A 24,441-nucleotide genomic window follows, 5' to 3' on the forward strand; every position below is an offset into this window, starting at 1 on the left:
AGTCTGTCATCCTTAAATTATGTTATAAACAAGCAAAAAAATAAAAAGATAATTCCTTGTAAAATTCACATTATTAGTTTTTTGAGAATCTCTTTAACATACTAGCAAAATTTGGTATTTTAACTGAAATATTCCCAATCAGATCGATATAGAATTCAATCAAATCTAACTGGAAATCAAATCAGTTCAGGAAGTCAGTGGCTATACCTTAACTCTATTAATCCACACATAAGCATCATAATCTGAACCTTTACCCTGGCCTTGAGAAACACACATACACTAGCTGACTGATTTATTCTGAAGGAATGGGTTCGTAGTATTATCCTCGTAGATACTTGCTGTGCAGGTGCTTTTATGGGAAACAAAGTGCTTAAATGAGAAAAATAAGTTGCATGATCATCTGATATTCTACACACTGTTTTCATGGAGTATGATGCGGGGAAAAGTGTTAAGAAACATGATTTATATAATAATGTAACTGGGCTATAAATAACCAGAGGCCCATATTATGAAGCAAGCTCAGGGAAGTCTGGCTCTGGTATCATAAAAGCTGGTTATAGACAGAATCTCTTAACTCTCTAAACTCGTTTTCTTATCCAGCTCTGAGCAAATTCATGGCAAACACCTGTTGCTTTAAGTGGTTTCCCTCATCACTCTGTCACAGTTATACGTTACTTAGCTAATTAACAGCGCGTGTGTTTAAAAGACAACAGTGACTCTAAAAAGATGCTCTAAGTTTCTCTGTGATTGCTCATTGTAAATGTCAATATAGCTGATTTCCTAGCACAGCTACTGTCAGTTATGCACGTTGTTGCACAGAGAAAAGTTTTGGTGAGCAGGCACACTGAGAATGTGTTGTCAGATTGTAAAGTGCACTTCCATCAGAAGCATCCACTGTAAATGTGCAGCAGGGAGCAGATTTTAGATTTTTTTTTTTAGGTCCTTAACATCGATTTGGCAGGGGAAAAACAATCTGAGATCATCTCTTCAGTTGTCAGTAGTCGATCTGATCTAGGCATGGGATGATATGAAAATTTCATGTCACGATTATCCTGGCCAAAATAATTATGATACAAGATTTTATAATCGTCAAAATATGCTGAAAACTTTTCCAGTGGCACTAAAACATACTGAAATCGTTTACCTTACATTTTGTAAAGACACATATTTTTGTAGCATCACAGTTGGGACCCACTTCTTCATTTCTAAAATAAGAAACAAAAAAACAATGATTTCATCATTTGATCTGTTGGGCAACCACCACTGGTTGTATACATAGAGGTGTGTCTCCTTGGCTTGTCCATGTCTGATGAAGGGCTGGTGCCCGAAACGTCACATGTGGTGATATGATTAAAACTTCCGAAAGGAGCAGTTTCTGGTGTGCAGACCTGGGTGTGTTGGTTGTTGACGTTCTGGGACGCCGTGTCAAGTTCTGCCTGTTCCATGCATTGTCTTCTTTCAAAATACACTTCTGTTTTCACAGGAAATTTAACATTTTCATACAGTGTCTTTCAAAATAAAAGCACTATGTCAGTACAACTCCGTGAATTGACATTTTTTTCTTTCAACAACAAACACACAGGGTTGGGTTTAGGGAAAAAGAACAGGGTTTGGCTTTAGAATCTTATGGGATGCGAACACAGCTCTCTCGGGTGAAAGTTGGTGTTTGTTGGACCCATCGACCTACCCTCCCACCCACTCCACTCAGACTTTCGCTGCCTTAACTTTCGTCCTTGTCCTGCTGCATTTCCCCCTGACGATGCCGGGCACCATTAAACTATAACGGCAACTGGCCGTGTATCATGTAGACATTAAAAGACACCTGTTTTTTATTTGTGTCTGACGCTGCAAGCCACTGCCCAAGTGCTGGATTTCGATGACTTCGGAGTGTGACCGGGCTCTGCCAGGATACAGCGTGCAGGAGGCAGGACATGACACTGTATACACCGCGGCCACGTAGCCGGTTTGTGATTTGGTCATAAGCTAAACAACAGTGTCTCTTGCCATTCCTTGAATTTGTCAAACGATTTTAGCTTCGGCCCTTACCAACGGGTTGGATATTCATTTGCCTGCGGTTTCACTTGCTCGCTGTGAATTATCTGGACAGTTACCTGCTCTGTTTACAGATGGGCTTAATCAGATATTACACTGACTTTGTACTAGGGAGCTGGCAGGGTAAAGTCGATGTAAATGTTTGAGCCAACTGATTCTGACCCTCACATACAGCTCCTCCAGGTATTGTTTAGTTTGTTTATCATTTTGTTATTTATCTTTAACAACCATGTCAGATTTTAAATGGCGCTGAAGTATGAGACACTTGGTGCTGTGAGGTATGAATGTGAACATGACACCAACTCTGCCTCTGAAATGTGGGGCACAGTGAACCTTGCAGATCATCCGACAGAAATGACAGCAATTCACTTTAAAGTTAATAAAACATCTAAATTATAATTAAATTTCAGCTGAAATGAGAGCCATTTTGCTCCGTGCAGTGTGAATGTAAACCTGTACATTATCTGAATGTGGTTGCGCATTGCTCCAGTCGAGTGATTATATCGCAGTTTTTTCTGACACAGCCTACATGCTACCTGGTTTTCATTTCCTAGATCAAAGTTCTGCCAAACCGCGCTGGTTTTGTGAGAGGTCATCTCTCTTATTTCCCACCATGCTGTTTTAAAACCCCAGTCTGCCCGATCATTACCGCGGGGAGGGGGACTGCTGTCTGACAGCTCTGTAGCCCCCACTAGTGGCGGGCGGCTGCATGACAGTAATGCTGCAGTGTACATGAATAAAACACTAATTGTTTTAACCGACTAATATTTCTGGTGCTGACTAGCGAGGGAGCGGATGTTAAATCGTTTAGACTGTTTAATCGTGTGCATCCCTAGTCAAGATACTGACAGTTCATGAAGGCTAGCAGTAGATATTATTTTGTGAGTCTTGTTGAAGTTGCAGTCGTTGTGAGGAGATACAAAGAGACGTGTAGATGACATCACCGGTGTTGCCTTTAAGCACAAAATAAGTAAACCCAGAAGAGTAAGAGGTGACAGAAAGTCATCTTTCTGCTCCGCCTGCTGAGATGAGACGTTTTTGTGCTGGAAATGTTTGTGAAAAATGTCCTCTGCTGTCTTTACTTTCTGGTTTTATTACTCTTGACCATTCTGATTTCACAGCCTCTAAAAGCCTGTGTGTTAATTGTGGAAATTTGTATTACAAAGACGACTAGAAAATGTAACACATTGTGCTGCTCTAATTGAGATGTCTGGAGGAGATGGGTGTTAAAGGGCAGAAAGGGGGAACATGACAAAATCAATGACACCTTTCCCGCCGCACTCCTTATTTCTCTTTCCTCGTGTCCTAGTTTTCTGTCAGCCCCCCCTTCAGGCATTCAATTGCCCCTCGCCTACTTTTCCTGTTCTCTTCCTCTCTCTGTATAGATTTCTCTCTCCCTCTCTTGTCCTTTCTCCTCTTCCTGACATATTTTGGCATCGTCTGCATTCAAACTTTGGACAAAAGAGGGCACAAAAAAAGAGACAGATGGAGAGACGAAAGCAGGAGGAGTAGGAGACAGATGGAGGGAGAGCGAGAAGATGGGAGGAGGAGGAAAGAGCAGTCGCTCTTGTTTCTTGCTGCAGGGCCATCCTACTTCATCTTATTATACAACTGATATTCATTTTACATAACGATAACTGTGGCTCCTCGGCACAAAACCTAAGCAGCATCTCAGGCCCATGCTCAACTGCCTGGATCCTGCGTTGTTATTCTGCTGCTGTTCTGTTATATTGACAGCAGGGCTGGGATGGTTACCGCATAACCGCAGTATCGTGGTAACACACGCTCATTACTGTAATCACCACTTTATTTTTTCTGTTCTCAACCAAGCGCTCACTTATCTCAGTCAGTAATCAGGAAGCATTACTGGTAGCAAGCACTTATGTTTTTATTGAATTTTCTTTCTTTTCTAAACATAACATTTCCTAGCCTGGTGCCAAACCTCTGAATCGCTGCCCACATCTGCAGTTTGGTTTTTCAGATATTCACATAGTTTGTGTGTTGTGCTCTTTGACCACTGTTCTATAGTAGCTTATCAGAGCTTTGCTCACGGGAAGAACAGGCACGTCATCCTCATTTACCAGGCCCTGCAAAACCACATAAACATATCTATACAGTGTGCTGTAAGGGAACAATTCATAAATCTTTGATCCACTTGATAAACATTAGGTTAACCCCCCAACAGCTGTTGCACCAGCTTTCATTTCACTGAAAATTATGTCAACATGACAGAGAGGTCATTAACTACTGAGTGGTTAGGGCTAAATACCCCCATATAGGGGCCTAGTGGTTACACCTATAGCATGTAACCAGAAGACCTGATTCAATTCTACCTTGAAACCCTTGTTGCTGTCGTACCATCTCTATCTCCCAATCTTCCTCTTATACCTTTTTCCCACCAGAATTAGCACATTGAAACAGGTTTTTTTTTTAAACACAAGGAAACCCATTAAAAAAAGCGATAGAATGGTGCAGCAATAAGTCCTGAAACCCGGAAATGAATTAGCATTTTAGCACTCCCGGCTCCCTCGTCCTAAAGTCAGTGGCTTTTTTTTTTTTTAAAGGTTTTTTTGGTTAGATGCCTGAAATAAACTTAAAAGAGCTTCACATTTTGTTTTACGATAAAATAAGTCAATAAATGCCCCACTTGTGAATTTTGAAGCTAAAAAGTGGCTAAATGTGACTACATAACATCATGACGCCCACATAGCTTTGCAGCATCATTGTGGTGGTGACTTTGAAGTTATACAACTGTGGTATAGTTTGTTTGTAGCCTAACTTTTTGCGAGTCCTGAAGTCCTAGAATTAGTGTCCTTTAGTGAACAAAACTTGTATCATCAAGTATCATAAATGTTTGTTTGCCAATGAACTTGTTTTTTTCAATAATCCCAAATCCATTGGATAAATCCCAGTGACTTTCTGGCGAGGCTACCAGAGTGATGTTAACTTCTCATCGGCCGAAGAAAACATGTTGTCCTGCAGCACTCTGTTGCCAGTAGACCAGAGCAGTTTACAGGGCTCTGCAGTAAACAAATACTTTCTGTTTTTTTTTAACTGGTTCGTCACGCTTGATGTCACGAACAGGCTGAAAGCAGGTTAGTAAATGGTAGAATGCAGCATGGAGGCCAATGAAAAATGTTAGGTGGTTACTTCTTTTTTATCTCTTATTTATTCAGTCTATTATTCAATCAGATCAATGTTTATGCGCTACTTGGACGAGACACAGTACTTTGTGATGCCCATCATTGCATCGTTATGGTAAAGGGGCTAAAATTAGTGCGCCCACCCAGATGAACAGGTCACCAGACTATCACAGGGCTGACACATAAAGACAGACAACCATTCACGCTCACATTCACACCTACGGACAATTTAGAGTCACCAATTAACCTGCGTGTCTTTGGACTGTGGGAGGAAGCTGGAGTACCTGGAGAAAACCCACACTGACACAGGGAGAACATGCAAACTCCACATAGAGGGGCTCCCCCACCCTGGGTTCGAACCAGGAACCTTCTTGCTGTGAGGCGACAATGCTAACCACTGCACCACCGTCCCGACTGATCTTCTTCCAGGAGCTGTTTATAAGTGTGCAGGCCTATCATCTGTGGGACAGATGCAAAGCTCTGGGTAGCCCTGCACTAACATGATCAACTTTTCTGTGTTTATCAGACTGAATATTTACAGTCATATAGGTTTTGGTTTATTTTGACAAGGTGCAGCTCCTCATAGAGTTTCACGTGTGTTTTTTTGTTTTTGCGACTAAGCGACCAATGAAATCTTGCCGATTAATGACCTTTCTGGCTGAGTAACGTTTGGTCAGCTATTGGGGACAGCCCTAATAATTTTCTGTTCAAGAACGTTTTTTTGTAAATTGCCAGTAAGTAGATTATTTCCTGCTTTGAAGGTTACAAAGGACAGTGCCGTCCTAAATTCCACCAAATCCATGAACTTGAATCCCTGTGACTTTAAAAACAGATTGTTAGCATGTTCCTGATATCCAACATTGTTTATTATCCTAATTATAGAGTGTGTGGGATTTCATTAAATGGCAGTTAATTGCCAAACCACTGGATTTGTTGTCACATCACTGCGGTGAGAAAAAAATCTCAATACGTCACATAGTTGATATTCATTTCCTCAGCACTGCCTTTTGTCCACTTCTCTCTTTAGATATTTTTGCGTTTTCTCGTAGCCTCAGTTTATGGTGAGGTTTAACCTTCAAACACTGCAGCAAATCTTTATTTTTTATTTCACCCAACTCGTCTGTCTCTGCATCTCTGTCTCATTGCCTGCCCCTCTCTCTTGCAGTGAGACTCCATGACAGCATTTCAGAGGAAGGCTTTCATTACCTAGTCTTTGACCTGTGAGTATATTCTGAACACACACACAGTGACATTTTATCCATGCGTGCAGCTGCGGTTCGTTTGTGTATGCTAACAGACTTCTCCCTCTCTTTCTTTGCTTTCTCTCCTCCTCCTCTTCTTCATTCCTCCCTTCCTTCCCTCCCCCTCCCAGGGTGACGGGAGGAGAGCTTTTTGAAGACATTGTAGCCAGGGAGTACTACAGCGAGGCTGATGCCAGGTAAGCGCTTCATATGGAGCTGCTCTGAACATTTGCACACGTGCACTCTGCTGCAAACAATGTAATCCCGTTAAATATATGAATACATACTTTTATGTGAGTGTGAAACACAGTGGTGGATATAATTGGTTTGCTTGTGCTCTTGTCAGCAAAATGCATCCCCGCCTGTTGACAAGTGCATCGCTCTGCATCCTCCTTCTACATTGAAGTAGTTCTGAAACAACCAACTGTTAATTCTTGAAGTCATTTATCAGGCGAAAACTGCCAAAAAATGCTGGTCCTAGCTTCCTAATTGTGAACATTTGCTGGTTTTTCCTGCGTTTTATTATTGTAAAGTGAATATTCTTGGGCCTTGTGCTGTTGATCGGACACAATGAGCATTCTGAAGATGTCACCGTGGCTTCTGTGGAACCGTATTGTGCTTTTTACACTATTTTCTGACAGTCTGTCGACATTGTGACATTTAAGCTTTCTCTCCTTCCTCGCTACTTCCTCCCTCTCCTCTCCTTTTCTGTGGCTGTGTGGTGTGCAGCTCATGAAGTCTGTTGTACAATTGGATTAGGGGGTCTTTGTCTGTTCATGCACACATGGGGGGGGGGCTTTGGAAAGGCACAAATGCACACACATGCACACACACATGAACCAACCCACGTGGATTAAGCTTCTCTCCAACTGAGCCCGACCTTTGACCCATTAACCTTTACAGAGACGTGACATGAACATGAGCCTCAAATAGTGGCATCGCGGAGCCTGACACCACAGTGCATAGAACAGTAATAAGGTGGTCGGGCACTGGCTTGCAGGAACAGTTTTTTACAAGACCCATCGTGAGCCAACACACTCACCAGGCTGGTGTGAAAACACGCTCACCAGCCAGGATAGAGAAATAATGGTATTAGTAGCAGCTGAATTGACGCCCCCATTATTAAAATTGCTACTGGGATGGAGATTTATTGACTGTGTGGTATAAGGCCTCCCACACGTGTTTCTTAGTATTGATTGTTTAAACTACAGTACCTGGATTATGTCTTTGAAAAATAATAGTGATTGAATAGTAAATGTTTGTTATGCAAGTCAGGTTTAACCTCCACTGTCTTAGAAGGTAACATAGATGATTTTTCATGTTTTTAGGCATTTAGGTATTTTCAGTTTTGATTGATCTGTTCTTATTGTTAGGTTTATAAAATGTCTGAAAATTGCAAAAAAAATTAAATGCCTATGATTCCTGAAGCCTACAGTGACATCACCACAACGCTTTTTTGTTTGACCAACATTTAAAAACCCAAAGACAGGCATTTCACTTGGAGAACGGTTTAAACGAAGTAACTAAATCAGAATAACAACGTCTCTGTTGATTGACTGAGGCAAGTTGAATAAGGCTACGTTCAGACTGCAGGCACATTATATTTGATTCTTAAATTAGATTGTTAAGACAGACTGTCGGCAGTTATTTGCAAATCATCAGGTCAGATAAGTGTCTCCAAACATCACGAATCTATCTGCATGGGTTGCTGTGGTAACGACGTAGGTGTCGGTAACTACGCAGCTATCCTGGTGACTTGGCTTTTTAATGTGAAAACATGAGAACTGGAGGTCCATCATTTCGCCCCCCAAACAATCTTGCTGTTACAGTGACATGAAGGAGGCGGGTATACATTGCGATACACCCCCATCAGTCTGGATTTGATGTCGTTGTGTCATTGTGAAGCAAAAGACACTCTGAGATCTGATGTGAGCAGCCCGAATGTTCGGACTAAGATGCATCTGTAGAAATCGAGTTGAATTCGCCTTTCAAACGGCTTCCAAATGCGGTTGGGATCCAAATTTCCATAGAGCCCCAATCTGGATTTGGGTTGGAAGACTAAACAAGGCCTAGCTGTTTCGGCTCTGCATCCCAAATTTAAAAGGTTTGTTTTTAAACACCAATCTGTATAAATTAGGCATCTCACAATATCAGAAAATTAGTAGTCGACACCAGTGAAATTCCACAATTCTTGACACCCAGTTTGATACCATGAACAAATCTCGTGCACTTTAACATTTAACACTTATGGAAAAACATTTAGATTTTATTGTTAATCCCTGATGATGCACCTCAAAAGCAAAGTGCTAGTCTGTGTGGGTTCACTAGATTTTGTGGGTGAGGAAACATAAACTGAGAAATAGCCAACAGTGCATGAACATATTTCTCCTCTGTCGCTCTTCACTTGTACATTTAGGATGTGACAGTTGGTCTTTGTGTTAGGCTTTTCATGCCGCCCCTCCTCCACTGTCATTGGACGACTGGGTAAAAAGTGGCAGTAAGGAGCGCAGGGTTTCACCCAAAGTTGAACATTTTTCAACTTTCAGCAACCAAATTAAAATGCCTGAGACGCAGCGCAGAGTAGACGCTCAGCCCCTCGTCACGCTGCTAACGTTTGTAGGAGAATTAACAAAAAAATATTTTCGATAACTAATGGTGGAGCTGTCGTTGCAGCTGCACTTGTCGCCGTCTTCCACGTGTTGTTGTTCTTCCGTGCTGGTCGGCGTTCTTCTTCCTTTGGCATTTAAGGCAGACTAGAACACTTGTAGGTCATCTCGTTCACGATAATATGGTAAATTTTCTTATATAATTTGAAAAATTCATATCATGATACTCACGATATTTCAACTTGTTGACATTGACGTCATACTGTTACCCACAACAAGCATGGCTGAAAGTGAAGTTATTAAAGACTCTGCAGTGGTTCCAGGAAGAGGAGCAGCTTCAGTAGTGTGGAATAAACTGTGGCATCCTGAATGTTTTATGAACAACCCCAGACTTCTTAGACTCTTTTAGTCACTTACCGCTCAGAGGGAACTCATTCAGCGTCTCTCCCTCTTCTCTCTCGCCGTGCGCACACAGGTGTCAGTGTCGGTCTCGGTGTCGTCAAACCTTTGGTAATGTAAACCTACGTGACGCCATATCGCCCACCCCTACTTGTAGGCGTATATGCTGCCCCGCCACTAACACAGGAATTGCATCCCTGGTGGGGAAAATTGAGTACTGTCACAATTTCGGCACTGACTTGGTACCGGAGTATCAGTTCTTGTGACATCCTGAAGTTCATATTTCAGCGTGTCATCACATTACAGACACGATTTAGTCAATTCAACCTTTTACCAACTCTCAAAAACGCACAGCAGTTTTAATGTCATGTTGTTAATCGTAAAGTGAACAAGAATGACGTCAGGGTTTTTTTCTTCCCATTGAAATGCATCAGCTTTACAACCAGACCATAAACACTTTGACAAATCATGTTGGAGTACATGTGATGTTTCTTTTTTGTTTTCCTGCGATGAAGGGCAGTGACTGACACTGTCTATCTCTCTCTCTCTCTGTCTCTCCCTCCATAGTCATTGCATTAGTCAGATCTTGGAGAGTGTCAATCATATCCACCAGCATGATATTGTGCACAGAGACCTCAAGGTGAGTGGCTGCCCGTTGCCATGACAACCACACACTCACACACACCTCTGCTCGTGGCCATGGCAACACACAGATGGCTCTCAGTTGCTCCATCTCTCTCTCTCCATCTCTGCAATTCTGCTTCTATCCTTTTTTTTTTCCTCCCCCTGCGTCCCTCTCCCGCCACTGTTTTACCCTCTATCTGTTCTCAGATCTGTCAGCCTGTCTGTCCGTGACCAGACCTCTGCGTGTTGTGTGTGTGTGTGTGTGTGTGTGTGTGTGTGCGTGTGTGCGTGTGCGCAGGCATTGCATGTGTGTTCATGTTGAGCACACAGAGATGGTGAGTCATGATATCACGTGGAGGGGTTTGTCTCTCACCTATGGCAAGGAAAAGACAAGGACTCAAACAGCGCACACACAAACACACACTTTGCACTGTTGTGAAGGGGGTCTATTGTGAGAGAGGAGGTGAGGGCATACATGAACCTCGGGAGTTGCCAGGACAACCCATGTGACATCACACCCACCCATGGAGCAGCGGGGGGGAGGGGCTTGAGTCGTCCCAAATCGCTGATAGGCTCAGATGCAAAGAGTAGAGGAGGAGGAGAGCATCTCTGCTGCCTCCAGTTTCCTCCTTAACCCAGTTTGAGGTGATGATGATGATCCTGGGAGGAAGGACAGTAATAATATGTATTGAATTGCATCTTTTCAAGCACTGCAAGGTGTGGAAAAAAACAGCCTTGTTTTAGACACGTGTGGGCGGCTTTTGTACGCATGTGTGTTTGCACGCTCAGTGTTGGAGAATAACGCTATTACCTCGAGCGCTGCCTGTCTGATTTGTTGGCCTTTTATCCTGAGTGGGCTTTTACTGCGGCCATTTATGTCCTACTGCCCAAACAACGGCCATTTAGAACGCTGCCACACACGCTGCCTCTCGCTAAGTACACTTTCCATTTAGCATGCAGTCTGCAGCGCTGCCTAAATGACTCCCGAGTGGTTTCCATGGCTACGAACCCATGCCCATATAAGGCATTGTGGAGATTCACAACCACTCATCCTCTCTCTCTCTCTCTCTATATCCTCCGTCTCTCCATCGCTTTCTCACACCTTTACCCCACCCCCACACGAGCTGTGTCGAACACATCAAATATAAATATTTCTGAGAAAGAGCTTCACTCAAGAGTGCCTGTCACTATCTGTCTCTCACTGTCTTGATCTCTTGTCATACATTCTGCTTCACCATGTGTGTGTGTGTCTCTCAGCCCGAGAACCTGTTGTTGGCCAGTAAGATGAAGGGAGCTGCAGTGAAGCTGGCAGACTTTGGCCTTGCTATCGAAGTGCAAGGAGACCAGCAGGCTTGGTTTGGTAAGAAAACATAAACAGTGACACACACACACATATCAAACGTGCCGGACCATTTACCTGACCTGCTATTCTATCTGGGTGCTCAGCCATTTATGTGTTTAAGCATACGACTCACTGCTGAACAGGCCCTCTTTCATACAGTAGGTCTGTATAGCTACACATCCGCCCGCCCACTTGGAAGCCAAAGAATATTAGTACTAGCATTGCTTAAGAGGCTCACAGACACTGTCCAGTTCATGCTTAGGCCATTGTGTCTTGGCAAACGGCCAAGCTGTCAGCATTTGGCTGACTCTCCAGCGGGCCCGAGATGATTAACGGGCATTTGCTTGTGACTCTACACTGTCATAATCTGGTCTTGCGTCAGAGTCCAACAGGTCAGCTATCGTCCGAGCCATTCACACAGCTGCACAAGAGTAGCCTTCATCAGAAGTTTTAATAAAAGGAATCAGTTTGATTGTGTTGCTTTTTGTGTGTCGGGCAGGGTTTGCAGGCACCCCGGGTTATCTGTCCCCTGAAGTCCTGAGGAAGGACCCCTACGGCAAGCCTGTGGACATTTGGGCTTGTGGTGAGGCTTTATTTTATTATTTTTTTATTCTATTTTATATTATTATTATTATTTATTTTATTTTATTATTTATTTTTTTAAATTCTATTTTATATTATTATTTATTTTTATTTTATTATTTATTTATTTTATTTTTTAATTTTGTATTTATGATTATTGTGTATTTTTTTATTAATGTGTTTGGTTTTTTTTATTTATTTTTTTAGCTGGTATATTCTTTTATTTATTTATAAAATTTATTTTTTAATTTTTTATTTTAACTTTCGCTTTCCTCCGTTCCCGTTTTTTTGAGTGCTGTTATAATTTCAGTCCTTAGCATAACAGTCTCTGAATTTATGTGTGCGTTTGTGTGTTGCAAATAAAGTTGGATTGATTTAGTGATTGAGCCTCACTTTTGGGCATGAGATCTCCCAATTCAGTACTGTCGAGCAGATTGAATATGTATGCGGTATCTAAGCAATGTGACAGCAATGTGCAATGTGAGTATTGCAGCTAAATATTACAATTTACAGAAATGCTTGTTAACTTTTTTAACACTAGACCACTGGAAATAGTTAAATCATACACTTCTAGAGTCTGCACAATGTGAGGCATATTTCCGAAAACACATTTATAGGAGCTGCCAATATTAACACTGACACTTGACTGCTTTTTTTGTTTTGTTTTTTTTAGTATTTAAAACGGGTAAAGTCTTATCCCATTGTAGAGCTGCACTCAGCGCATTGATTTGTTCACCTTTCCCCGCTACTATTCGCCGGGATGGCAGTGGGTGGAAGCTCTGCAGTCGGACTCAGTAGTGGCTGTAGCTATTTGAATTAAGATGCCACAAAGCCCAACGCAGGGGGTCACAGCAGGATGGATCTAATCTGTGCAATGACAGTAGAAAGTTTGCTAATCCGATGGGGAGTTTGCCCTCGGCTGACTGAAATCAGAATGCGTCAGCTGTGTTTTTGAAACGGATATGACGTCACGTTACTTGTAGATCACCACAGTGAGTCTGGCAGCTTCTTTATGACTCCATATTTGAATCTTATCGATTCAGGAATTAAAAATTGCAACACTGAAGTAATTTTAACCCCCACACCTGCTCTGGATTAGGGCTGCACAAAATAAGGGAAGGGTGCAGTATATGACGACATTGCTGAATATTGCAATAATCATATTACTTGAGATGAATAAACAGATATTGAAGTGTACTCAGTTTCTGCTGCTTTCTACTAAAATACAAGAAATTGCATTTTGATTTGATTAAACAAAACGAAAGGATTTACATTGCATTTTAAAATGCAGTTTCCTATATTTAAAAACAAATAAACATAGAAGTAGAAGAAGATTTGTTTTGTAAAAAAGTAAATGGTTAATGGGTATTTTTTTAAAACCTCCAATCATTTGCAAAGAGAAGAATTTAACCCTTAAGTTTGTTGCATTGTCGTGCATTTAATTCACTATACTCTTAACTGTAAATGTGAGTTTAGCACATTGAGTCAACATAATGAAAAGTGCTGCATATTAAATCAAAATAAGAATAATGAAAGTATGTTAACATGATCTCTTTCTCATTCTGTTTTTCCCACTTTGTATTCTGTCAGGTGTTATTCTCTATATCTTGTTAGTGGGATATCCTCCGTTCTGGGATGAAGATCAACACAAACTCTATCAGCAGATCAAAGCTGGGGCATACGATGTAAGTGTGTGTATGTGTGTGTGTGTTAGGTGTATACTTGTGAAGGGTGCAGTGCAGGGGTTTGCGAAGCAGTTTTTGAATGTTTAATAGTGTCCAATTGAGAGCTGGTCCAAAGCTATTGATCCTATCAGGGCCTCCCTGACGCATTGCAGAGGGGTGTGTGTGTGTGTGGTCTGTGTGTGTGTGAGACAGAGAATCAGAGAGGGGGTATCCTCCTTTCTCAGTGTCTAGATAATCAAGTCACACTGCAGTTTCCACAGAGACTGGGGAAGTCTCAGCCAGCCTGTTTGTAGGGAATTCACGCTTGGTAGAAAAAAATGGTTTAAAGAACTGGAACAAAAGTACATGTCCTGTTGATCCAAAAAGGAAATTTAGCAGTTTCGTTCTCATATCGGCCTAATTTTGACAAATTAACTCAAGACCCGGTGCCCAGATGGTGCAGATTAGCTAGAAGCATGCGGACTACTGACCAGCCTTTCAGGAGCTTGTATTGTTTCCAAACTGCTTTCCTTCCTTCCCAACTGTCACACCTACTTTCTCTGTTTTTTCCCAGTTCCCGTCCCCAGAGTGGGACACCGTGACTCCAGAGGCAAAGAACCTGATCAACCAGATGTTGACCATTAACCCAGCTAAGAGAATCACTGCCGAACAGGCCCTCAAACACCCCTGGGTCTGCGTAAGTATTCACCTAACCCACCTAATAGAAATATTGGAGCTGTACAAATAAGTTTGCAGAGGTAGATTAGGACGTAAGACACACAACACAACCTAAACAATTACTATATCGTAACCTTGAAATAACTATAATGAGTTTAATTCTTTGTTCTTGTCCTCCTGCAGCACCGTTCTACAGTGGCGTCCATGATGCACAGACAGGAAACTGTTGAGTGTCTCCGCAAATTCAACGCTCGCCGAAAACTCAAGGTACTCATCTTAAATTCATCTGAAACCTTGTTGTAGACACGTGCAGGCGTCTTCACCCTCATTCATCAAAACCCGTACATGTGGCCACAACAACTACCACAACCCAATCTGAGCACATTTAAAGTGATCATGTTGGGACATTTCATACGAGTGAAACTAAGATAATAGTGCAGGAAATACAATTAGATTCATATTTTTAGCTTATTTTCATAATATTGAGCAGCATGTCTCCACAGTTGACGGGCCTGTCAGTAACATGATTGAAGCGGCTCTTGCATTCAAGGTGGCGCAGAAGACGGAGCCGACACACGAAGTCAGCAGTCCGAGGATTAAAATGTTAAAGCATTAAATTAAATCATTATTATCATTTTATTTTAGTATCGTTATCATCCAGTATCTGCGATCTGACTCTTCATTTCACAGAGAACAGAACCTGAAAATAAAGATAAGGCAAAATACCACCTGTCAAACTGTCAATTTCTAAAAGCTGTAGAGATGCATGACATTGGATTTTCGCCAATATCCTATGTGTCAGTATTTTCGTACTCATTCTGCAGAGACAATGCCAATAAATGCCCATAATTTTTCCATTTAATTGGAGAGAACATCAAGTCTTTTCTGTTTTTATGCCAACTCTTACAGTGATAGCTCACTGGCAGATGCAGACATAAATACAGTGCTTTTCAAAATGTAGGGATGTAGCTTTTATTGATACCAGTGCCATTATCGATGCTAATAGGTCCTAATCGATTCCTGATTAATTGTGAATTTGTGCAGAAATAAGTAGCCCTACACAGATTGAAATTAAAGAATATTTGTACAACATTTAGTTTTTAAAAAGGTTTTCTTAGTCAAGGAAATAATCTGCTAAGCGTGGCGCTGCTGTTAGTCACGATGTTCCAGGATATTACTGGTGCTTCCACCCATACTGCAGATGGTCATTTTACTGACATCACTCCTTCTTGTTACCAGCAGCCTAGACGATGAGTTTGACGTCATTGTTTTGCAACGTGGAACTTTCAGGAAAACAAGCCAGCATTGATTAAAAAAGGACGTGCAAAGCTCGGAGGCATACGATTCCAATGGATCGGACAATTTGAAACCATTTTTTTCCTGGAACCTGTTCTAGATTCTCTTTCCTATCAACATGTATTCAAATATAAAACATGCCGTATTTATTTTAATGTAGCATTTTCAAACAAAACTGTAAAACTCTTTCTACTTAAACAGGCTTGGGTGATGCTGACAATCCAGACAATAGCCACATCCAGGATAAAAGTGGCCTATTTCGACTAATTAAATCTTCATCTTATCTGCTTGTGATATCAACAAAATAATTTCAGACAGATGCCGATAATTCATTTTAACCCTCTGGAGTCCATGGACGCACTGGTGTGTCCAAATCACATGACCGATTTAAGATGACGTAGCAGCAAGATGCAGCCTCTCTGAGTCTCCGTTTCAACTTGTGTTGAAAATGTGAACTTCAGACTGTATACCAGTTTTAAATTGTGTTGATAGGCCAGGTAAAACCAGACTTAGTTTGCTGCACGTTTGGTGCATGAAGAAACGGTAAACACGGGCTATTCTAAAGAAAGTGACACCCTCTTTCCTATTGTTGGTGTTTTTTGTGTGATTTTAGGTCCAATGTGTTAATACAGTATGTCAAAATGAAAAAAACTGTAAAGTTACACAGGTGAGGTTATGGTGAAAAAAAAGACACCAAACAAGGCAAGGTAAACAGTTTTTAAGGTGAAATTTAAAGGTAAAATCAGAAGTAGTCAAAATGGCCAATTATACTCTTGACCCCAAAGGGTTAAAGCATTTATCTGCCGATACAGATGACGTGCTGATGTCATCGTGCATCCCTGTGAAAGCTGTCATGAAATGTCTGGTCAATTCTTTAATCTGCTATTTCCTGATTTAAATAGAATTTATACCAATTTTAGACTTCTTTCCTTCAGTTAAAGGTCTTAAATGGCCTCTGCATCTTTTGTAGAAGATGTAATTAATGCTGTCAAAGTAAGTTGTCAAAGAAATACTGCTTTGGCACATAGACGTGTGGCGTGGTATCAGTAGCAGTATTGAAACATTCAAACGATCTAGTTGCTGTAGTTTGCATTCACAGTCAGACATGCAAACTAATGGATCAAGCAGCTGTTCTGTTTTGTCACCTCATTTCATTTCATTTGCATAGAAAAACATGTAATGGGTCTTTGAGATGTGAGGACTTGAAGTTAATGGTGTGTCTCACAAATAATATGATACATGTTTTTGAAAATTAGATACTGTTTGACAGAACAAGAACTGCACCGTGATGAAGGCACTGCCGAAAGATAAAAATATTACCGTCCCATTAGAACTGAATACGGAGCAGTGAAGAAATCCTGTTAAATAAAACAAAACTCCTTGCACTCATTATACGTCCCTCACTTTCTCTCTCCTTCTTCCTCTCCTCCTCCAGGGAGCCATCCTCACCACCATGCTGGTGTCCAGAAACTTCTCAGGTGGGTGTGCCCTTCGCCCTCAGCCTCCCACGCAGCACATGCAGAGGGAGAGGCGGAAGGAGAGTGGATAGAGTCCTCTGCACCTCTTTTAACCCCCTCACCACACACACACACTCACTCACACACACACACACACACACATACACGCACACACACTCACCCACTCATCCTCAAAATAACAATATGTCTTTGTGTGTGCACAGGAGTTTACTTGCTTACAACATTAAAACTGATTTGAAACATGAAGTTCCTAGGAGTCATGGCAGAAACAGTGTATCGTTAATGATTGTCATGCATCCTGATGTATGTCATTATATGTGTGCGTCAGTTACATCCTTGTTCATGCTAATGTATCTCTCCCTCTGTGTGTATGTGTGTGTGTGTGTGTGTGTGTGTGTGTGTGTGTGCGTGCGTGTGTGTGTTTGTGTGTGTCCCTCTTTTCTGCTGCCCGGGGAGCGTTTGAATGTTTGAGAGAGGGAAGACTTTTTGAGATTTTTAATGTTTGGGGCAAGGTGACTGCTAAGATTCTGTGTTTTTTTTTTACCTCAGTCTGCTGAGAGTGACTTGTTTCCGCTGAAGCTGTGTTCTCAGCCTTTAAGTAATTGGTCAGTCGATGGCTAATGATTTCAACCCTGGGCCTAGAAAACCACCGGGGTGCATGTCTTAGCTTTAGCCCATTTCTATCAAACCTTGTGATTAGGGCTGTGCAATATTGAAAAACAAACTGACATTGCGATATTATCTTTTTCTGAGATATTTATATTTAGAGTTTCTTTAGATATGACATCATACATTGGTGCGCTGTCCAAATGGAGGGTAACTGGAGATGAAGACTAACAGCACTGAACTAATGCCTGGGATTTGTGGCGTTTACGGCTGTTCCAATCGATTAACTTGGGGGGGGGGCTAAGGCCACTTTAAATCCCAAAAATAGTAGGACATAAAGGGGAAAAGTTAAAAAAAATGAATAAAACTCGCTGAGAAACAGCGGCAGATGTTGATCCAAAGCCTTCGTCTTCAATCTGGAGGAGCACAGTCAATTTATGTCAAACGTTAGCATAGAAGCGTCACATGCCTCGAGTTGGATAATTACAGTGTGCTGTGACAACTTTTTTAGCCACAACCCGTATTTTTAACAACGTTTCACCAGACCTCTGGAATGGTTGACCTAACAGGTTGAAAATAGTAGATAAAATAAACTAACGTTAGCTAGTAACGTTATCTGGACACGAACTGCTGACTCATGTAGCTTTGGATAAGCATGCGTTTCACTGCGTCTTTGGCACTTACTGGCGCAGTCATGGTACTTTTCTACAAGGGATGTTCCTGGCGACAAATTCCTTGGTGAATAAACGAAAATTTTAATGACTAGTTGACCAGTCTAAAAAAAAGGAAAACACTCACAGTCCTGGCACGGTGTCTTCAGGCTCAACATATTCCATTAACTTCCTGAAGTCTGAAGTGGAAGCATATCTTGTGAGGTCATTGCGTTATCTTCTCAGACCGGGCAAGATCACAGTAGCCATGTTTCCATCAGCCTGTTTATATGCGCATCTAGAAGTATCGCATCGGAAAACTATGATGGAAATGCCAAAATTCGAATTAAAATCCCCTGATTCACGCAAACTAAAATACGCTTGCTTGAGTCAGGTTTTGGTTGATTCGAAAAAATGTTGATTCGCAAAACGGGGGATGGAAACAGTTATGTTTGAATTAAGTCTGACGTAGCGCACCTCTCTCCGTGGTGATATCCACACTCCGGGTCGGGAAGGCGGTAATGCATTTACAAGCTGGTTGCCAACCGCCAGAAAACATAGAAGAAGAAGAATGCCAGACTTGTTTTGTTTCCGGTTCTGTGGAAAACTCGCACAAGTTCATAGTTTTCACCAAAGTCAGTACATTTAATGGAAACACACAGGATTCGTATTTCTTTTAATGCGCATTTCCCAATGATTCAAATCACTTTTAGATGGAAACATAGCTAGTGTCGCCGGGTGAACAATGTCAAATTGGTTCGAGTGTGGCAGCCAACGTTGAGTTGAATGTGGTTGTGCATTGCTCCAGTCAAGTGATGATATGCCAGTTTTTTCTGACACAGCCTACATGCTACCTTGTTTTCATTTTCTAGATCAAAGTACTGCCAAACTGCGCTGGTTTTGTGAGAGGTCATCTCTCCTATTTCCAACCGTGCTGTTTTAACTCGAGCATTACCACGGGGAGGGGGACTGCTCTCTGATGGCTCTGCAGCACCCACTAGTGGCGGGCAGCTGCATGACAGTTAAGCAGCCTCACACATGAATAAAACACTAATTGGTTTAACTGACTAATATTTCTGGTGCTGACTTGCGAGGGGGCGGACGTTTAATCGTTTAGACGACTAAAACACCCAGGAGAGTCTCACTTCCCATAACAAATGCCGCCAGACTATGTCACGTGCTCAGTCATGTGAAATGAGAGCTGAGTTTTCTTTTGTATCAAGCAGCAAAAAAAGTTGTAGCATGATGTGTTTGAGTTCATTAGCCTGACCTGACATTGCTCGGTCCTGTGATGCCACTACTGCGCATATTTCGATGTCAGTGCATTAACGATATATCGTGCAGCCCTACTTTTGATGTGTCTGGGCTGCAGCCAGCACATCCTGTAGCCTTCTAGGCCCACGATTGAACAGCGTGAGATAGACCTGCCTAATTTGTATAGCCCCTCCCAACTGTAGCATTTCTGTCCAATAGTGGGCCGGCAGCATACCAACTCTGCTGCTGCCGCCTCCTCCACGGCCTCACTGGCTCAGGAAGGTACGTCCCAGAGACACGCCCATCCACTTCCTCTCCACACACAGCTCACTCCTTTGGGTCATAGTTCAGGGTGGGACCCCATTACCACCCCTCAAACTCCTGCATGCATCCTCTGCCAGCATCCTCATCAACATTCACACACATGCATGCATTACTCACACATTTTTATTGATTTAGGCTCTTCTGTTGTCTTTGCTGTAATGCAAAGACATCACATTTTATGCACACAATCATGCACATCAGTATCACTTAATGGTAATCGATTCAACCTGCACCCCAAAGTGCTTTTTGCATTTACACCCCACCACCACTCAGCCCCGACCTTATAACCCCCATTTCATCTCCCAAATTTAGTTACGTCGTCACTTCTTCCAAGCTCCATCCTGACTTCCTGCTGACCCCGAACGCCCCTGTGCTATCCACCAGCCGGGGCTGCGAGGATAGGCACAGGGCGGACCGGGGCAGGGGATGAGGAGGGGCATGTATTTCTGGGGCCGGGAACTGACACTGCAGGGGGCCGGCAAGAGCTGGGTTGGCGTGCTGCCATCGTCGAACCTGGGTCTGGTGTGGTGGGGAGGGAAAAGCGGATGTAGAGGGGCTGGGGGAGACGTTTAGAATGAGACGGAGGATGGGAGTGCTGCCTTTGCTTCTGCTGCTGGAGCCAACTGTTGAAACCATCACCGCTGTGCAGCTTTCCTGATGAATCCCTCGAGATTAAAGGCATCCCACGTCTCATCTCCCCCTCCTGAGGTCTGTTTTAGTACTTTTAAAAAAAAAAAAAAAGATTGTGCCTCCTAGAAGGAATGCCACAAGCCAACGTGGCTGCAAATCTGCCACCACGTTTGTCAGTGACATTTTCCATACCTTACTGGATGGATTCCTTTTGTTTCAGAAGTACTAAAATCAGACTCAGCTCTCATCTTGCCAAGTGGGGATGGGTGGTGAAGGTCGGCGATTCCGATGGTGGCTCCATGGATGAGTACTTTAGAAATAGACAGTGTGGAGCAGAATGGATTTTCTGTCACCTTTTTCAGATGAGAAAATCTACTTTGCTCCACAATGTACGTAGATCTCTCTATAGGTAACTAGGATTTGTGTGTAGGTAGGATAAAAGGTAAACTGTGAAAGGTAGATGACCTCAGTGCAGAAACTCCTGGAATGTGTGATTGGTGCGCTGAGATTCGGGGTGTTTGTGGTGGTTTGATTGTCAGCTAGAGCCCTCTGAATGCGGGCTTCCTCGCTGAGCCTGGACCAAGTTGCCTGTTTTGTAAGTTTTCGTGAATCTCATGTGTGACATCATCACTGCAGATTGGGCTCCTCAGCTCTCCTCCTTTTCAATCGTTTATTTTTTATTTACTTGGCTTTTGATCCTCTGATGATGTCACTCATCACTGCAAAATTCTGGCTTTTTAAAAAAAAAAAAAAAAAAAAACAGCTTCCTTGCACATCTCTGCAGAGTTTGGCTGAAGCAAGGCTTGGCAGTTTGCTCATGATGTTCCTCCTATTTAATGACATTATAGCAAAGTGTGTCAAAAGTGAGCGTTTTGAAGCATTTTTGTATGTTTCTAGAAAGGCGTTTGCCTTGCAGCCTTTCGCATGTGGGTGTCCTGTGTGGTTTATATCCTGTAAAATATTCCTGGGAGATACAACATTCACACGCTCTCTAATCCGCCCTTACCTGTTCATCATCGAGCCGGTATAGATCGTAGGTTTTCAGTAATAATAGATACCGAACGTGAAGGATGGGTGGAGTTGCTGACCTGGTGCAAATGCCAAAAAAAGTTTCTAGCTCCTGGGTTTCCTTCAGCATTATGTGGCCCACTGAATATGCGCATCGGTGTTTCTCCTGCTGACCCCTGTTCCACTCATAGACTTAACATCCTTAAAACGCTTTTCTTGGTTTCAGGAAAGTTTTCCAAATTTAAAACCTCAATGGATAAAAAAATCATAATAGAAAGAGTCATAATTGATTTTGTTTGCAGTCCGAGGTGTCCTCAACAGTTATACAGGGAACAATCACACCGAGATGAAACGCTTGAAATGCAACGCCAGTAAAACCATTGTTTTCCTATGATACGGCGCGTCTGACTGGCGTTCAAGCGTCTTTTTAGACGGGCATTTTTCCAGTGTCTTTTTAGACACGCGTTTTTGTAGATGCACGTTTTTAGACGCGCGTAGATGCTGAAAAGTTAAAATATTTTCAACTTTTTGAGCATCAGACACCAGTAGCTAGCGCGCATTGAATAAGCGCTTCCAGCATTTCCAGCGTCTTTGAAGCGTCTGCGTCTCTAGCGTCTCATATCTGTGTGATTGCCCCCTAAGGCTGAGCAGTGTTTCAGGGGCCTGGTAAAGATTCAGTTGCTGTCAAGTCATAGTAAGGGGGCATGATCACCGAAGTGGAGAACAGTCCTTTCCTCCAGCTTGTAAATGCTGGGAAAACACGTTTTTAAACTCACATAGAAGACACTATTATGTCACTATAGATATGATTTATTAGACTTACCATAATATCATAAACGCTGTGATGTAATAGACAAGCATGTTTTAGAGAATTTCGTGAACGTTTCACAACAGTATAGCAATACTAATGTTACCCAACACCCTTAACATGTTTTGAACATGTGCTGTAACGTTACCACGCAAAGATTTGCAGCCTCAACAAGTACAGGTCCGTAGAGGCTCACAACTTTTTTTTTTTTTTTTTTTTATCAGTGGCTAAACAGTCTAACACTTTAGATGAAGGTTTAGATCCTTTTTGTTTAACCAGAGACGGCCCTGAAATCACCATCACCAAACTCACCAGACTTCATTTAAAAAAAACAGTAATTTAAGTATGTATAGAGGCAGCGTATTTCCACATCTAACTGGGTGACTGATGGATTTATTTCCGCCAAACCGGAGTTGATGATTGTTGGAACAGTGGGAAGTCTATCTAAGACAGTTTTTGTAAGTTTTTAGGTTTCAGATGACCTTGACTACTGGTGGGTTTGATGACGGTCACAGCTGTCACTCAATACTGGCCCAAATTGAAAAGATGTTGTTCCCATTAGTTAGTCACTTAGCTACTTTTGACGCGCAAAAGCCAGTTTTCCTCCTTGGCTTAAAGGGATGTGACGTTTTGTGGGCGTTTCTATAAATACCAGCTGTATCTTTGTGATTTGAGCGGTGCAGCCCTCCTGCTGCGGGTCATCTTGACTTCTCTCAAGGAGCAGGAAGGTAAGGGCAGATTTAGAGAGCATGTGAATGTGGTGGTCCCATGCTGTCACAATTAGCACCCTGATGGCTGTTTGGTAGAAGATTTAGCCGAATGTAGAGCAGATGTTTGTGCTCTAAACAACCAGCTCTCCTCTCTCTGATTAAGGAATGAAAACATTTCTTTTTTATATTTTTTTTCCTTTGGATGCTGCATGGCCAGGCCAAGATAGAAGCTGCATCTCGACGCAACAGCCAAGATTAAGGAGCATGAGTTGTCACTTGATATTGTTTGCTGCTGTAAATGCTGTGCCCCTTATCTCCACTGTCTTGTATTGAAATACTAAGCCCTCTCTTTCAACCCTCTACTCCCCCCTCTTCCCTCTCCCATTTCTTTTTGGAAGGTAAGAAACACAAGATAAGATTTTTTTGGAACCTATGTGTGTCAGTGGAAAAAAAAACAGGAAAAAGGGGAAGCAACAGACAGTTGAGAGCTTTGAGAGGAAAAATGACCGGGGCCTTATAGGAAATCAATGATTTACATTAACCCAGCTCATCGCCGTCAGTCCTGGCGGCCGTTTGAGTCTGACCATCACTCTCTTTGTAGATCTGCTGGGGTCTTACAGACAGGAAATGGATTTAGGAAGTTTACTTTGCTCTCAGGTTTCTCTTTTTTTCCCCAGATGGCAGTGAATGGATTATGATGCGAATGGGTTTTGCAGAGTGTAGCAACTCGTACAGCCAAGGAGGGGGAAAAAAGCCCAAGAAATCCATTAAATGCATGTTATTCTTTGGCAACATTTAGACTTTGTCATAAAAGCTCAGGTATTGGGGGTTTCATAGATAGGACAAATTGTAGATGCAGGTTTTTTGCTCAAGTTGCGGATTTCTTTAAAAAGCTGAAAAAGAGCTGTGTGGATTGGCTGTGGTCAACAGTAAAACTTGTACCTGTTTCTCTCCCTTTCTATCCTCCTCTTTTCTTTTTTTTGCAGCATGCAAAAGTTTACTCAACAAGAAGTCAGATTCTGCTAAGGTAAGGTTGTCTCGTCACCTCTCTGCCCTCTTTTGTTCTACTACATGGTGTCCTGTCTCTACTCTGATAGCTGACCCCCTTTCTGCCTTCTGTTCCTTTTCCGTACCTCAGTGACTCTCAAGCTCACTTTCTCCTCCTCACGTTTTGTTCGAGGAATATCTCTTTCATCACAGTAATGGTATTTTTTCAAGGTTTTCCCAGTTTTTCAGATTTGCTCTCTATTTCTGTAGGGGATAATGGCACACCTCGGGGGTTCTTAACCTCCTGCGGCCTGTTTTTAGACCCCCAAATCCCCCCCCACCCCCCCGCAGTATTCGGA

At 42.3% G+C, this 24,441-nt stretch overlaps 1 protein-coding gene across 14 annotated transcripts in view; it reads left to right on the forward strand.

Annotated features, from left to right (window-relative positions):
- LOC125881099 (calcium/calmodulin-dependent protein kinase type II subunit gamma-like) overlaps positions 1 to 24,441 on the forward strand; it is a 62,461-nt gene that overhangs the window by 17,148 nt on the left and 20,872 nt on the right. For 10 of the 14 annotated variants that reach the window (XM_049564077.1, XM_049564080.1, XM_049564082.1 and 7 more), the window contains exons 4-14: positions 6,361 to 6,415; positions 6,568 to 6,633; positions 10,009 to 10,081; positions 11,323 to 11,425; positions 11,907 to 11,990; positions 13,580 to 13,674; positions 14,228 to 14,350; positions 14,515 to 14,598; positions 17,063 to 17,105; positions 19,835 to 19,897; positions 24,082 to 24,122. In XM_049564077.1, coding sequence (XP_049420034.1) covers positions 6,361 to 6,415; positions 6,568 to 6,633; positions 10,009 to 10,081; positions 11,323 to 11,425; positions 11,907 to 11,990; positions 13,580 to 13,674; positions 14,228 to 14,350; positions 14,515 to 14,598; positions 17,063 to 17,105; positions 19,835 to 19,897; positions 24,082 to 24,122 — 830 coding nt within the window. The remainder of the gene's footprint in view (positions 1 to 6,360; positions 6,416 to 6,567; positions 6,634 to 10,008; positions 10,082 to 11,322; positions 11,426 to 11,906; positions 11,991 to 13,579; positions 13,675 to 14,227; positions 14,351 to 14,514; positions 14,599 to 17,062; positions 17,106 to 19,834; positions 19,898 to 24,081; positions 24,123 to 24,441) is intronic. The other 4 variants (XM_049564079.1, XM_049564083.1, XM_049564088.1 and 1 more) reach the window with 1 other exon arrangement.

Source organism: Epinephelus fuscoguttatus, linkage group LG20 (genome assembly GCF_011397635.1).
Source record: "Epinephelus fuscoguttatus linkage group LG20, E.fuscoguttatus.final_Chr_v1".
Taxonomy (NCBI): Eukaryota; Metazoa; Chordata; class Actinopteri; order Perciformes; family Serranidae; genus Epinephelus; species Epinephelus fuscoguttatus.